Source organism: Carettochelys insculpta, chromosome 7, assembly GCF_033958435.1.
Source record: "Carettochelys insculpta isolate YL-2023 chromosome 7, ASM3395843v1, whole genome shotgun sequence".
Lineage (NCBI taxonomy): Eukaryota > Metazoa > Chordata > Testudines > Carettochelyidae > Carettochelys > Carettochelys insculpta.
In genome coordinates this window covers 74,702,930-74,717,015 of record NC_134143.1, presented here as the reverse complement: position 1 = coordinate 74,717,015, position 14,086 = coordinate 74,702,930, and the positions used below count along the sequence as shown (strand labels likewise).

The 14,086-nt window shown below is 64.6% G+C and overlaps 1 protein-coding gene across 3 annotated transcripts in view; it reads left to right on the top strand.

The window, feature by feature from the left end:
* SLIT1 (slit guidance ligand 1) overlaps positions 1–14,086 on the top strand; it is an 81,000-nt gene that overhangs the window by 39,561 nt on the left and 27,353 nt on the right. The window contains exons 5-16 of one of the 3 annotated variants that reach the window (XM_074999326.1): positions 1,139–1,210; positions 1,787–1,858; positions 2,344–2,519; positions 5,394–5,413; positions 5,482–5,603; positions 5,755–5,826; positions 6,650–6,721; positions 10,228–10,299; positions 10,403–10,546; positions 10,811–10,974; positions 12,477–12,621; positions 13,480–13,554. In XM_074999326.1, the coding sequence (XP_074855427.1) occupies positions 1,139–1,210; positions 1,787–1,858; positions 2,344–2,519; positions 5,394–5,413; positions 5,482–5,603; positions 5,755–5,826; positions 6,650–6,721; positions 10,228–10,299; positions 10,403–10,546; positions 10,811–10,974; positions 12,477–12,621; positions 13,480–13,554 (1,206 nt within the window). Of the gene's footprint in view, positions 1–1,138; positions 1,211–1,786; positions 1,859–2,343; positions 2,520–5,393; positions 5,414–5,455; positions 5,604–5,754; positions 5,827–6,649; positions 6,722–10,227; positions 10,300–10,402; positions 10,547–10,810; positions 10,975–11,965; positions 11,990–12,476; positions 12,622–13,479; positions 13,555–14,086 lie in introns of all 3 variants that reach the window. The other 2 variants (XM_074999324.1, XM_074999325.1) reach the window with 2 other exon arrangements.

The window sequence follows — 14,086 nt, the reverse complement described above, 5'->3', positions numbered from 1 at the left end:
GCTGGTGCCCCTCACTCCCGACCCGCAGTCCGTCCCCCAGCCTGGCCGGTGCCCCTCACTCCCCCCCGCAGCCCGTCCCCCAGCCCGGCCGGTGCCCCTGACTCCCGACCCACAGCCTGTCCCCCAGCCCGGCCGGTGCCCCTCACTCCCGACCCGCAGCCCGTTCCCCAGCCCGGCCGGTGCCCCTCACTTCCCCCACAGCCCGTCCCCCAGCCCGGCCGGTGCCCCTGACTCCCAACCCGCAGCCCGTCCCCCAGCCCGGCCGGTGCCCCTCACTCCCGACCCGCAGCCCGTCCCCCAGCCCGGCCGGTGCCCCTCACTCCCCCCCGCAGCCCGTCCCCCAGCCCGGCCGGTGCCCCTGACTCCCGACCCGCAGCCCGTCCCCCAGCCCGGCCGGTGCCCCTCACTCCCGACCCGCAGCCCGTCCCCCAGCCCGGCCGGTGCCCCTCACTCCCGACCCGCAGCCCGTTCCCCAGCCCGACCGGTGCCCCTCACTCCCCCCACAGCCTGTCCCCCAGCCCGGCCGGTGCCCCTCACTCCCCCCACAGCCCGTCCCCCAGCCCGGCCGGTGCCCCTCACTCCCCCCCGCAGCCCGTCCCCCAGCCCGGCCGGTGCCCCTCACTCCCAACCTGCAGCCTGTCCCCCAGCCCGGCCAGTGCCCCTCACTCCCAACCTGCAGCCTGTCCCCCAGCCCGGCTGGTGCCCCTCCCTACCCCCGCAGCCCATCCCCCACCCCGGCCAGTCCCCCTCACTCCCCCCGCAGCCCGTCCCCCAGCCCGGCCAGTGCCCCTCACTCCCAACCTGCAGCCTGTCCCACAGCCCGGCCGGTGCCCCTCACTCCCCCTGCAGCCTGTCCCCCAGCCCGGCCAATGCCCCTCACTCCCAACCCGCAGCCCATCCCCCAGCCCGGCCGGTGCCCCTCCCTACCCCCGCAGCCCATCCCCCACCCCAGCCGGTGCCCCTCGCTCCAGACCCGCAGCCCGTCCCCCAGCCCGGCTGGTGTCCCTGCCTCCCCCTGCAGCCCCTGCAGTCGGCGTGTAGGGCCCTGACTTTCCTCTGCACAGGTCGGGGCTCGGCCTGCAGACTGTCCTGGGGCCTGGAGCCCGCTGAGCAAAGCTCCTTCCCTTTTGCGGTGCAGGCAGCTGGACAAGAACCAGATCAGCTGCATTGAGGACGGGGCTTTCCGTGCGCTGCGGGGCCTGGAGGTTCTGTAAGTGGGGCGGGCGCGGGGCGCTCCCCCTGGCTGCTTTCGGACCCACAAGCTCAGCTGTCTCTGGGGCAGGGGTGGGGGCGGGGGGAGCTCCTGCCTGGCCGCTCGCCAGCTCCGGGAGCAGCCTGTCTGGGGCTGACCAGCCTGGGGACCCCTGCCTGTCTGGCGGCTGCCTGGGCCTTGCGAGCTGGGCCTAGCCTGGGGGCACACCCCGATCTCGCCCCCAGCCGTGAGCCGCAGAGCGGTGTCCCTCCCCGCCTGGTGCAGAACGTGGGCGCTGGCCAGGAACTCGCCGCACCTCTGCCCTCCCTGGCCTGTGGCCGACACGTCTTGGTCCTGCTCCGGTGGGCAAGCCGGGCCCTTCCGCCCCAGCACCAGCCCCCGTGTGCCCCAGAGCCACTGGGAGCCACAGACAAGTGGCTCTCGTCCCTCCACCCCACAGGCCCAGTGCTGGGCACGAGCCTGGGGCTCCCTGCTGGGAAGGGGCCTGGCCGCTTGGTGATGCCCCACGGTGGGCGGGAGGCTGGGGGGTTAACTAGGCCCTGGGCCCTGACCCATCTCCATTGCCTCCCGCAGGACACTCAACAACAACAACATTAGCACCATCCCCGTCTCCAGCTTCAACCATATGCCCAAGCTCCGGACCTTGTGAGCCAGGGCGGTGGGGAGGGAGTGACAGGGCTGGGGGAGCACAGGGCCCTGGCTGGGCTGGGCTGGGTGGGGGTGCACAGGGCCCTGGCTGGGCTGGCGGTGCACAGGGCCCCTGGCTGGGCTGGGCTGGGCTGGGCTGGGCTGGGGGAGCACAGGGCCCTGGCTGGGCTGGGCTGGGCTGCGCTGGGCTGGGGGAGCACAGAGCCCTGGCTGGGCTGGGCTGGGCTGGGCTGGGCTGGGGGAGCACAGAGCCCTGGCTGGGCTGGGCTGGGCTGGGCTGGGCTGGGGGTGCACAGAGCCCTGGCTGGGCTGGGCTGGAGTCGGGGGATGTTGCCCGGGGCCATGTAGCTCAGCTCAGCCCAGCGCGTTGCAGAACCTTCCCAGCCCCCTTCATTCCTGCGCATGCTGGTGCAGCGGCTGCTGCCCCCTGGCCAGACCCTGCCCTCTGTGGGGGCTCCGACACCGACCCTCTGCCTCGCCAGCCGCCTGCACTCCAACCAGCTGCTCTGCGACTGCCGCCTGGGCTGGCTCGCGCAGTGGCTGCGCCAGCGCCCCACCGTCGGGCTGTTCACGCAGTGCGCCGGGCCCCCCCACCTCCGCGGCCTCCCGCTGGCCGAGATCCAGAAGAGCGAGTTCAGCTGCTCAGGTGAGGGGGGCTGTGGCCTCGGCCCCTGCCTTGTGGGGGCTGGGCTGGGCTGGGCTGGGGGCAGTGGGCTGCAGGGGACCTGCCTGGCAGGGGCTGGGGGCAGTGGGCTGGGAGGGGACCTGCCTGGCTGAGCTGGGGGCAGTGGGCTGGGAGGGGACCTGCCTGGCGGGGGCTGGGGGCAGTGGGCTGCAGGGGACCTGCCTGGCGGGGGCTGGGGGGAGTGGGCAGCAAGGGGACCTGCCTGGCTCAGCTGGGGGCAGTGGGCTGGGAGGGGACCTGCCTGGCTGGGCTGGGGGCAGTGGGCTGGGAGGGGACCTGGCAGGGGCTGGGGGCAGTGGGCTGGGAGGGGACCTGCCTGGCTGGGCTGGGGGCAGTGGGCTGGGAGGGGACCTTTCTGTCTGGGCTGGGGGGTACAGAGGCACCACTTTGGATTTTGTTGCAGGCACTTGGACGGGGGGTGGGACGAGGAGAAGGCCGTGGGGCTGGGCTGGGCTGGGCTGGGCTGGGGGAGGCGAGGGTGTGGTACCGGAGGTTTCTGGGGGCAGCGCTGGGAGGGTGAAATCAGGCCAATCGCCCAGCCCCAGCCGGGGGCCCTTGCGCAGAGCACCGAGCCCGTCGCCCCGTGCGCCCCTGCCAGTCCCACCCCTCATGACCAAGCTCCTGCGTCAGGCGCGCTGCAGAGGAGAGTCGAGCTGGTGTCTTACAAGCCATGGCTGCCCAGGCTGCATGCGGAGGCGCCGTCGGACTCGGCTCCCCACAGAGGTGCCCCGGACGTGCCGCCGAAGATGTAGGAGCCCTGGAGCTCGTTTGGCCCTGGCCTGTGTGGTGGGAATCCCCTTGATCTCGCTGGGTGACGGCACCGCCCCAGACGGAGCCTGGAGCGTGGCGCCTGAGCAGCTCACCGCACCAAGCCGGACTTGGGCCTTTCTCCAGCTGCAGCCCAGCCGCTGGCCTGGATTGGCACCACCGGGCTGCACTGCTGGCGAGGTGCTGCTCTCTGGGTGCCTGGGACCTCCGTTGTCTTGGCTGCCTCCAGGAAGCAGACACAGGCAATAGGGGCCCCCGGCAGCGCTCGCCGGCTCGCGTGGGTAGAGGGCCCAGCCGCGGCCTGGGGCTGCCCCCGAAGCGCTGAGTGAAGTGGGGCTGTCGCATGGGCTACGGCCAGGCCGTCCTGTGTGGCAAAGGGCCCAGGTCTCTTCTGGCCCCAGGAGCCTGTGAGAAGATAGCGACCCAGGGGCAATTGCAGCTCTAGATTTCTCTTGCTGCCCCGTCCTGTGCTGTACGCTTGGGCCTTGGCTTCTAACCCGGTTAACTCACGCGATGGGCCGCAAGCACGAGCTAAGCAACGTAGACTAACCCGGGAGAGCCTGGGGAAGGAGGCCTTGCAGAGGGAGTTACTCGCCTCACTAGCCAGGGACCCCCCAGCCAATCCGCGCCTTCCGCGGCTCCCTTTCCTCCCCGTAAGCCGTCTCCTTGGGCCGTTTCGCCCTCCCAGCTGGGCCCTGCCTCTCTCCTCCGTCCTTTCCCTTTTACCCCGGGAACGAATTTCCTCCAGACGCTGTGGAAAACAGGGCGGGAGGGGTAGGCAGCTGTGTGTGTGCTGAATGGCTTCCCTCCTTCTCTCCGTCTGCTCTTCCTTTCTGCACTGCCCCGGCCTCTCCTGGTTGTCTCTGTCTGTCTTAACTGACACCTCTGCCCTGCTTGGCCCAGGCCCAGGCCCCCACCATCACAAGCACAGGACAAATCCAATCCTACCCCGCTTGTGGCTCTTTGCACGTGTGACTTTAGTTTGCTGAGAAACTTCCAAAAAGCCGTTATTCTCCAGCTGGGGAGAGGTGGGGCTGCCCCACAGAAGCTCATCACCTAGTGCCTGGTGCTCGTCGTCTCTGCGGTGCTACAGGGCTGCTTGGGTTTTGTGTTGGGCCGGCGCAGACCTACACGGCTCGGCCGCCTCTCGGAGCCCAGAGCTGGCAGCTGGCAGCTGGGCCTGCGCCTTTAGTCACTTGGGCTACGTCTACACATGAACACTACATCGAAATAGCTTATTTCGATGTAGTGGCATTGAAATCGATGAATAACGTCTACACGTCCTCCAGGGCTGGCAACGGCGACGTTCAACATCGACGTTGCGCAGCACCACATCGAAATAGGCGCTGCGAGGGAACGTCTACACGCCAAAGTAGCACACATCGAAATAAGGGTGCCAGGCACAGCTGCAGACAGGGTCACAGGGCGGACTCAACAGCAAGCCGCTCCCTCAAAGGGCCCCTCCCAGACACAGTTGCACTAAACAACACAAGATCCACAGAGCCGACAACTGCTTGCAGACCCTGTGCCTGCAGCATGGATCCCCAGCTGCCGCAGCAGCAGCCAGAAGCCCTGGGCTAAGGGCTGCTGCACACGGTGACCATAGAGCCCCGCAGGGGCTGGAGAGAGAGCGTCTCTCAACCCCTCAGCTGATGGCCGCCATGGTGGACCCCGCTATTTCGATGTTGCGGGACGCGGATTGTCTACACGTGCCCTACTTCGATGTTCAACTTCGAAGTAGGCGCTATTCCCATCCCCTCATGGGGTTAGCGACTTCGATGTCTCGCCGCCTAACGTCGATTTCAACTTCGAAATAGCGCCCAACACGTGTAGCCATGACGGGCGCTATTTCGAAGTTAGTGCCGCTACTTCGAAGTAGCGTGCACGTGTAGACACGGCTTTGATGAGCCTGGCCGGGCGTGTGCCAAGTGTTTGCGATGGGAGTTAATTGGACCGGTTACTTTTAAATGAGAAAGTTTGTATTTTATTGGTGATTTAAACCAAGGCAAAAAATCCAATTTAAACCAGAAAAATCCTCAATTTCCCTCTCCCTCTCCTCCCTGCCACATCTCTGCCCAGCCCAGCAGCTTCTTGCCCCCGCCAGCTGCACCCCCTCACGTGTGGCTTTGCTTCCCTGGCAGGACAAATGGACGCTGCCCAGGCCCAGGTCTGCAGCCTGGCCTCTGGCTCCTGCCCTGCCATGTGCGCCTGCAGCAACAGCGTGGTGGACTGCCGTGGCAAGGGGCTGACCGCCATCCCCGCCAACCTGCCCGAGGGCATGACAGAGATGTGAGTGCGCGGCGTGGGGCAGCCCGGCGCCTGTCTCCCCCCGCAGGGCCCTGGCCCTGCTCCCACCTGCCCCCCAGCCAGCTCCAGCCCTGGGGTTGAGGCTGGGAGGGTCTGGCCACCAGCGGGTTGGTTCGTTTTCTGTCTCCCGCAGACGCCTGGAGCTGAATGGGATCCGCTCCGTGCCCCCGGGGGCCTTCTCGCCCTACAAGAAGCTGCGTCGGATGTAAGTGCCCCAGCCTGGCCTGGGTGCACCCTGCGCTGCCCCGAGCTCGCCCCACGCCTGGCTCCGGCTCCAGGGGCTCAGGGCGCGCCGGCCCAGGGGCTCTGCTCTTACCCCAGCCCTCAGCCCCTCTGCCTGGGCTCGCCCAGTGGGTGCCAGGGAGGCGCGGGCCTCGGTGGGGTGCACCCTGCGGCCCGGGACTCACAACTGGAGCCCACAAGGGAAACAGCCCAGGCTCCATCCCCCAGCACCTCTCCCAGAGCCCCTCACCTCAGGGCGCACATCAGCCCCCTCGCTCCCACCGCGCCCAAGCGGGAGAGCACCCCCTCTCCTGCTCCTCCGGCCTGGGCCTGGCGGGCACCCCCCACCCCACAGGCCGGGCCTTGCCATGACTGCTGCTCTCAGTGGGATTTTGATCAGATGGCGGGGGGCCGTGCCCCCAGGGCTGCAGGTGGGTGGGCTGGGGGCACGTGTGGGGGTGGGACAGCACGGGGGTGGGGAGGCTGGCACTGTGCGGGGGAAGGGCAGTGCTGTGGAGTCAGCTGTGTTTGGGGGAAGGGCAGCATGCGGGGATGGCCTTGGGAGGGGCATGTGGGGGGAGGGACTGTGGGGGAGAGCGGACGCATGGGTGGGAGGGACAATGTGGGGGGGAGAGTGGCTGTGTGCAGGGGAGGAGCCGTGGGGGGGAAGTGGCCTCATGGGGGGGAAGGACAGCGTGGGGGGAGAGGCAGTGTGGGGGAAGGGCCGTGAGCAGGGGAGGGGCAGCGTAGGGGGAGGGGCGTTGTGGGGGAGGGGCACCACTGAGCATTTCCCCTTTGCTTTGCAGAGACCTGAGCAACAACCAGATCTCGGAGATCGCCCCTGACGCCTTCCTGGGGCTGCGCTCGCTGAACTCGCTGTGAGTCTTGTGAGGGGCCGGACCCCCCCCCACCCCCGCTGAGGCCTCGCTGCTAACACGGGGAACCGACCCCCAGCCTCTAAACACCCAGCAGCCCCTTGGAGCCTCTATGGGACCCCTCTGCCCCGGGCTCCCAACCTGCAGCCCCCCAGCTCTGCAGCCCCCAGCCATTGTACTGAACAGGACAGCATGGGGTCTTTTCAGGGGAGAAGGCAAAACGCCACATTTATTGTAACACACAAATAGCCATCAACACTTATCACATGCATATGATCTATTACACACACACGTACACGCACACTCCTGTTTTGTGGCTGTTACCAATAGTTGCTCCCCCAGACTGCACTGTCCAGGTGAGTTAGATGGGGGAGGGGTGGAGCCGGGCTTCTGCCGATCCGGATCGGTGCTCCAGTGCAGACGAGACAAACCGGGGTCCCTGTGCAAGGTGCTTCCATTAGAGCGTCCTCTCTCCCATGCGTGTTGACACCAGCTAGCCGGCTCATGCATATGCATAATCTGGAAGAGCAATCTTATGAATATGCATGTAGACATCTGTGGCACCTTCTTCCGGGGGGTACTTCCAAAGGCAGGCACTTGCTGGTGACTCTCAAGGCGTCCAGATCTTCTTCCAATGGGCCCACTTCACAGGTTCCATTGTTCTTCTCACTGGTCCTGGATCTAGCTTCTATCCCTTCTCCAGCCCTTGCTGTACCTGGAGGTGCCTGTCCCCCACATCTTATCCATTCACACCTCATTCGCTCAGCAGGGCAATCAATTAAGCAATCCAAAAAGCCAGATGAGCGGCTCTGCTGTGGGCACCCGCATGGCCCCACAGCGCATGGCCGACTTGGACAACGATTCCTCAGCTCTCGTCCCCTGCTACCCCCCCTTTACTTACGGTACATCAACGACATCTCTCTCATTTGGACCCACGGTATAAAGAGACTGGAAGAATTCCACAGAGATTTGAACAACCTGCACCCTACCATCAATCTCAGCCTTGACTATTCCACATGAGAGAGACATTTCCTGGACACCACAGTGCAAATCACTGATGGCCACATTGACACCACCCTCTACCGGAAACCCACTGACTACTCCACTTACCTACATGCCTCCAGCTTCCATGCAGCTCGCATCACATGATCCATTGTTTACAGTCACGCCCCTACAATCGTATGTGCTCTGACCCTACTGACAGACCGAAAACTACAAGACCTCTACACCAGTCATTTATAAAACTGAGTTATCCACCGGTAATTCCTGGTGGTTCTTCCCCTTTATTCAGCACTGGTGAGGCCATATCTGGAATATTGTGTCCGGTCTCGGCCCCCCCAGTATAGAAAGGATGTGGATGTGCTGGAGCAGGTTCAGCGAAGGGCAACAAAAATGATTAAGAGGCTGGAGCACAAGAGCTATGAGGAGAGGCTGAGGGATTTGGGCTTGTTTAGTTTACAGAAGAGAAGACTTAGAGGTGATTTAACAGCAGCCTTCAACTTCCTGAAGGGGAGCGCTAAAGAGGAGGGTGAGAAACTGTTCTCAGTGGTGTCAGATGGCAGAACAAGGAGCAATGGTCTGAAGTTGAAGAGGGGGAGGGGGAGGTTGGATATAAGGAAAAACTACTTCCCCAGGCGGGAGGTGAAGCACTGGGATGCGTTACCAAGAGAGGTGGTGGATTCTCCATCCCTAGAGGTTTTTAAGTCCTGGCTGGACAAGGTCCTGGCTGGGTTGACTTAGTCGGGGGTTGATCCTGCTTGAAGCAGGGGGCTGGACTAGATGACCTCCTGAGGTCCCTTCCAGCCCTGCGATTCTATGATTCTAAAAAAAACCGGATTGACAGGGCCAGACGAATATCCAGGAGCCAACCATTTCAAGAGAGGCCCAAGAAGATCAGCAGCAGAACACCAGTTGCCATCACCTGTAGCCTCCAACTATAAAACCCCAGCAATGCATCAAGAAAAATCTGCAACCTATTCTGGGTCAGGATGCTGTACTCCAGAAGGCTGTAGGCGACAGGCCTGTCCTTTCCTGTAGACAAGCTCCTAACCTGAGAGAGATTCTCACCAGCAGTCACAGGCTACACCACAGACATACGAATCCTGGAACTTTTCCTTGAAACAAACCTTGCTGCCAACTTTGCCCACATATTATTCTGGGGATACCTTCACTGGACCTAACCACGTTAGTTACAAGATCAAAGGCACGTTCGTGTGCACTTCCAGCAACAGTATATATGCCCTTATGTGCCAACAATGCCCTGCCACTATGTACTTTGAACAGACTGGGCAAAACCTTCGCCAAAGAATAAATGGACACTGAGCAGACATCAGGAAACTCAATACACACAAGCCGGCCAGTGAACACTTCAGTGGAGTGGGCCATTCTGTTAAAGACCTGAGTGTGTGTCCTGCAACGCAGAGAATTTAACAGATTAGAGTGAGAGCTTGGTGAGTTAGCGTACATATTCAAATTCAACACATTAACGTGTCGTGAACAGAGACCTCAGCTACCTCAGGCATTACGGGGACTGCTTCCCTTCCTTTGATGCACGTAATTATCTCAGACAGGGCAGTTATATTCCCCCCACCTCTCACCCTCTTCCTTCAATCCTATTTGATTTGTCAGTTTTTATTGCAATTTTTTTTTTTGGTCCTCTCTACTTAGAAATGTCCGTCTGTACTGGAAATGAGATAGGTCTGATGAAGTGGGTCTGTCCCATGAAAACTCATCACCGAATAAATCATTTTGTTAGTCTTTAAAGTGCTACATTTCTGCTGCCTTGTTTTGCAAAAATCAAGGGTATGGAGAGGTTTTTCTTTACTTTACCTCCTTCTAGGAGCTGTACTACAAAATAATAAATTTCTGTGTAAAAGATTCGATACAACGGTTCTACTTTCTATAGGCGCAGATACAAATTTCTCTATGACAGGGTTTAATACAATGATACATAAAATGACTTGACACAATATTAAAAAACTCCAATGAGAAAATAGTAAAAACAAAGATGTGTCTCCACTGCCCTCCCAGCCCTGGGCCCCACTCCGCAGCCCCCGCCTCTCTCTCGAACCACAGCCTCTGCCCTCCCCGACTGGCCTACCCATCCCAGCTCTGCCAGTGACCCGTGGGTCTGGTCCCTGGTGCCTCTCAGGGAGGACGAGCAGGGCTGGCTCATTGTGGGGTGAGGCTGAGGCCAGCCCAGCTCGCCAGGGCTGTGGTCTGCTGTGGGGCAGGGTGACCAGGCAGCATGTGGATAAATTGGGCTGTGGGAGGGGGTGTTAGGTGCCTATGTGAGGAGTAGCCCCGAATATCCCTTGCAATCTGGAGCCCCTTGTCTGGGGGGCTAAGAGCGCCGGCTGTGCTTGGGGCTTGGGGCACCGGCCGCATGGTGGGAAAGCTGGTGGCCATGGGGCAGGTGGGGGCAGACGGGCTCTTGGCTGGGGGCCTGTGGGGACCCCCGTTGGCTGGGCCGGGGCGGCTGTGCCAGTGACTGGCTCTGTCTTTTCCAGGGTGCTGTATGGGAACAAGATCACGAACCTGCCCCAGGGCGTCTTCGGGGGCCTCCACGCGCTGCAGCTGCTGTAAGGCCGCGGGCTGGCGGGGGGGCCGTCCCACTCTGCTCTTGGGGCCGGAGCCAGGTCTGGGCCAGCCCTGGCTTCAGCTTGATGTCTCTGCCCCCTCCAGGCTCCTCAACGCCAACAAGATCAGGTGCGTCCGGCCCGACACCTTCCTGGAGCTGCCGAACCTCTCGCTGCTCTCGCTGTACGACAACCAGCTGCAGGGCCTGCCCAAGGGCGCCTTCGCCCCACTGCGGGCCATCCAGACGCTGTGAGTGCTGGCGGCGCCTGCCCCTCTGCAGCCGGGGGGCCCTGCCCCCATCTGGCCCCATGGGGCTCAGGGGTCCTGTCTCCCCTGCCTGGTCCTGTGGGGCAGACCTCCGGGCAGGCTCTGGCTCAGGAGGCCCAGCGGGGGCTTGGGGTGGGGGGGAGCAGGCAAAGGAGGAGGGCATGGTGAGCCCGCGGGGTGGACCCCGGGCAGGACCCATGTGGCTGGTGGGGGAAGGGCAGCCTCATGCTCCCTGCCCCCCGCCAGGCACCTGGCTCAGAACCCCTTCATCTGCGACTGCAACCTGCGCTGGCTCTCCGAGTTCCTGCGCACCAACCCCATCGAGACCAGCGGCGCCCGTTGCGCCAGCCCCCCTCGCCTGGCCAACAAGCGCCTCGGCCACGTCCGCAGCAGCAAGTTCCGCTGCTCTGGTGAGTGCCCCCCTGGCAGCCCCCCGCCCCCCTGGGAGCCCCCTTGCCCCCGCGTGGCACCCCACCAGCTCCCTGCCCCATGAGTCCCCCACCCCCTCTCGGCCCCTGTCTGGTCCCCTGCCCCTGGGAGCCCCCTGCCCCCTTCCGGCCCCCCACTGTCTCCCTGCCCTGGGAGCCCCCCACCTCCTCATGGCCCCCTGCCGGCTCCCTGCCCTGTGAGCCCCCTGCCTCCTTATGGCCCCGGGTTTAGACCCTCACTCTCCAAACTACCCCCCACCCACAAGCTTAACCTCTCACAGCCTCAAACCGCCCCCCGCCCCAGCTCTCCTATTCCTTCCCCCCACCGGCAGCGCTGGTGGCTCCCTACCCTGCCACACTGAAATGACGGACCTCAATTGAATTGGTTCCATGGTCAGCTCTCACCCGCGTCCCTGCCGGCCGTTAAACCAATTCAGTTGAGTTCCATTCATTCAGCAGCGGCAAGGCAGGGAGCCAGGGGAGGAGTCAGCGGCCGCAGCTTCCGGAGCCACAAATGGCTCCTTAAAGAGCCACGTGCAGCTCCGGAGCCTCAGGCTTGCGCCCCTGCACCCCATAGCTGGCTTTCAAAATGGGGCCGCTGCCGGCTGCACGGGCCACATGAAAAGGCTCTGCTGGCCACGAGTTGGCCACCCCCACCAGAGCTACACCCAGAGCTGGCACTCAGGGCTGCGGTACAGAAATGACCCACCCACCTGGGCAGCGCAGGCAGAGCCAGAGGGTCACCAGCGTTTGATGGCCGCCTCCCTCGGCCCCTTTGCACAAGAGCTGGTGCAGACCCAGCACAGTGGTTGCCGCAGTGATTTGTGTGTTCGTCTCTCAATCCAATAACGTGACCGCAGGGCTCCAGCCCCCCATGACAATGGCTCCCCGGAGCCAGTCGAGGGCTGCAAGTCCAAGGCTGTGCCCTTCGCTGGGCTGCCCTGCTAACGAGCGTGTGCCTTTCTCTCTGCAGCCAAAGAGCAGTACTCCATCCCAGGTAAGGGGCTGCGCAGACCCCTCTCTGCAGGGCCAGGCCGGGTGGGAGGGGATGTGTCTGCTCGGCGACTTTCGGGGGCTCTCGGAGGGGTTGTGATTTGCCACGTGACAGCTTGCGAGGTGCTGGCGCTGGTTCATGGCTGCTGCCTGACTCCCCTGGCTGGCTGCTTCCAGGTGCATCTCAGGGATGGGAGACCCACCTCCCACCTGGGGCATGGGTGGCCTTCAGCCCCCCGGCCAGGGGTCTGATCACTGCAGGGAGATGGCAGATGGCATCTGCTCCTAAAACTCGTGGGTGGGAAGTGCAACCCCCTCCTGGCTTCACTGCACTGGGATAGACCAAGAGGCAGCCCAGCCCCCGCTGGGACCACCCCAGCCCGGCCCAGCCCAGTGCCCAGCCCCCGCTGGGACCACCCCCAGCCCAGCCCAGCCCAGGCTGCCTCTCTCTCGGGCGTCAGGCCTGGCTTTCCCAGCTCCTCTCGCGGCAGGCACAGAGAGCCACCAGCTGAACAGCGAGTGCACCAGCGACGCCAGCTGCCCCCCCAAGTGCCGCTGCGAGGCCGGCGTGGTGGAGTGCTCCAACCTGAAACTCACCAAGCTGCCGGAGCGCCTCCCGCAGTCCACCGCAGAGCTGTAAGCCCCCCGCCTGGCCCCCACCCAGCCCCCTGCCTGGTCTCCCGCCCAGCCCCCGCCCAGCCCCCAGATCCCCCCGCCCGGCCCCTGCCCAGCCTCCAGATTCCCCCCCCCCCGGCCCCTGCCCAGCCTCCAGTTTTCCCCCCCCCCCCGGCCCCCACCCAGCCTCCAGATCCCCCCGCCCGGCTGCCTGTCTGACCTCCAGCTCTCCCTGCCTGGCCTCCAGCTCTCCCTGCCTGGCCCCGCCCCAACCTCCAGCTCCCCCCCGCCCGGCCCCCACCCAGCCCCCTGCCTGGTCTCCCACCCGGCCCCTGCCCAGCGTCCAGATCCCCCCGCCCAGCCCCCGCCCAGCCTCCACATCCCCCTGCCCAGTCCCCTGTCTGACCTCCAGCTCCCCACCGCCTGGCCTCCAGCTCTCCCTGCCCGGCCCCACCCCAACCTCCAGCTCCCCCTGCCTGGCCCCCACCTGGCCCCCCCACCCAGTCCCCCGCCTGACCTCCAGCTCCCCCCGTCTGGGCCCCCGCCCAGCCTGCACCTGGCCCCCACCCGGCCCCTGCCCACTCCCATCCCCAGCTCATCCCCCTCCCAACCCCCCGCCCACTGCCAGCCCCAACACCCGCCCCGGCTCCTGCGCTCTGACCCCCCACTGCAGCTCCCACCCCCAGCTCATCCTCCCTGGAGCTGCCCTCACCTGGCCTGAGCCTGCCAGCGCCCAACGGCCCCATAAGGCCTCTCAGTCCTGGGGCTGGGGTGTGGCACGTGGCCAGACCCGGGCAGGCCCAGGCTGTGTCCTTAACTCCTCCCAGGCACGGCCGGGGGCTCACAGCTCTCGTCTTTGTCCCCCTTTGCCCGGCCCAGACGCCTCAACAACAACGACATCTCCGTCCTGGAGGCCACGGGGCTCTTCCGGCAGCTCCGGCACCTGAAGAAGATGTGAGTGGGCCCCAGGGAGCCCTGCGGTGCCAGGCGGACGTGCGAGGCCCCGGGAGCAGGCCGGCCCGTGGCGGGGCGGGGGAAGCTGTGGCGTTAGCCTGTGGAACTCGCACCGAGGATGTCCTGGGGGCAGCAGGCGACTGGGTGGCTCCTCCATGGCCGGCGGGTGCAGACCAGTATCCTGAACCCCATCAGTGCAGGGCACCCCGCCATGGCCCTGGGGTTCTGCTAGCGCCCACGGGGGCAGCACACCGCCTCTGCAGCAGCTGCTGCTGACCCAGCAGGGGCTGGGATCTGGTGGGGGGAACTCCCCAGTGCAGTGGGGACCTGGAGGGATACCTGACAGTACAGGGGAACCCGGGGGGATACCTGACAGTACAGAGGAACCCGGGGGGATACCCCGCAGCACAGGGGGATCCAGGGGACACCCGCAGCACGGGGACCCAGGGGGGATACCTGACAGCATAGGGGAACCCAGGGGGATACCCCGCAGAACAAGGTGACCTGGAGGGATACCCCACAGCACAAGGGG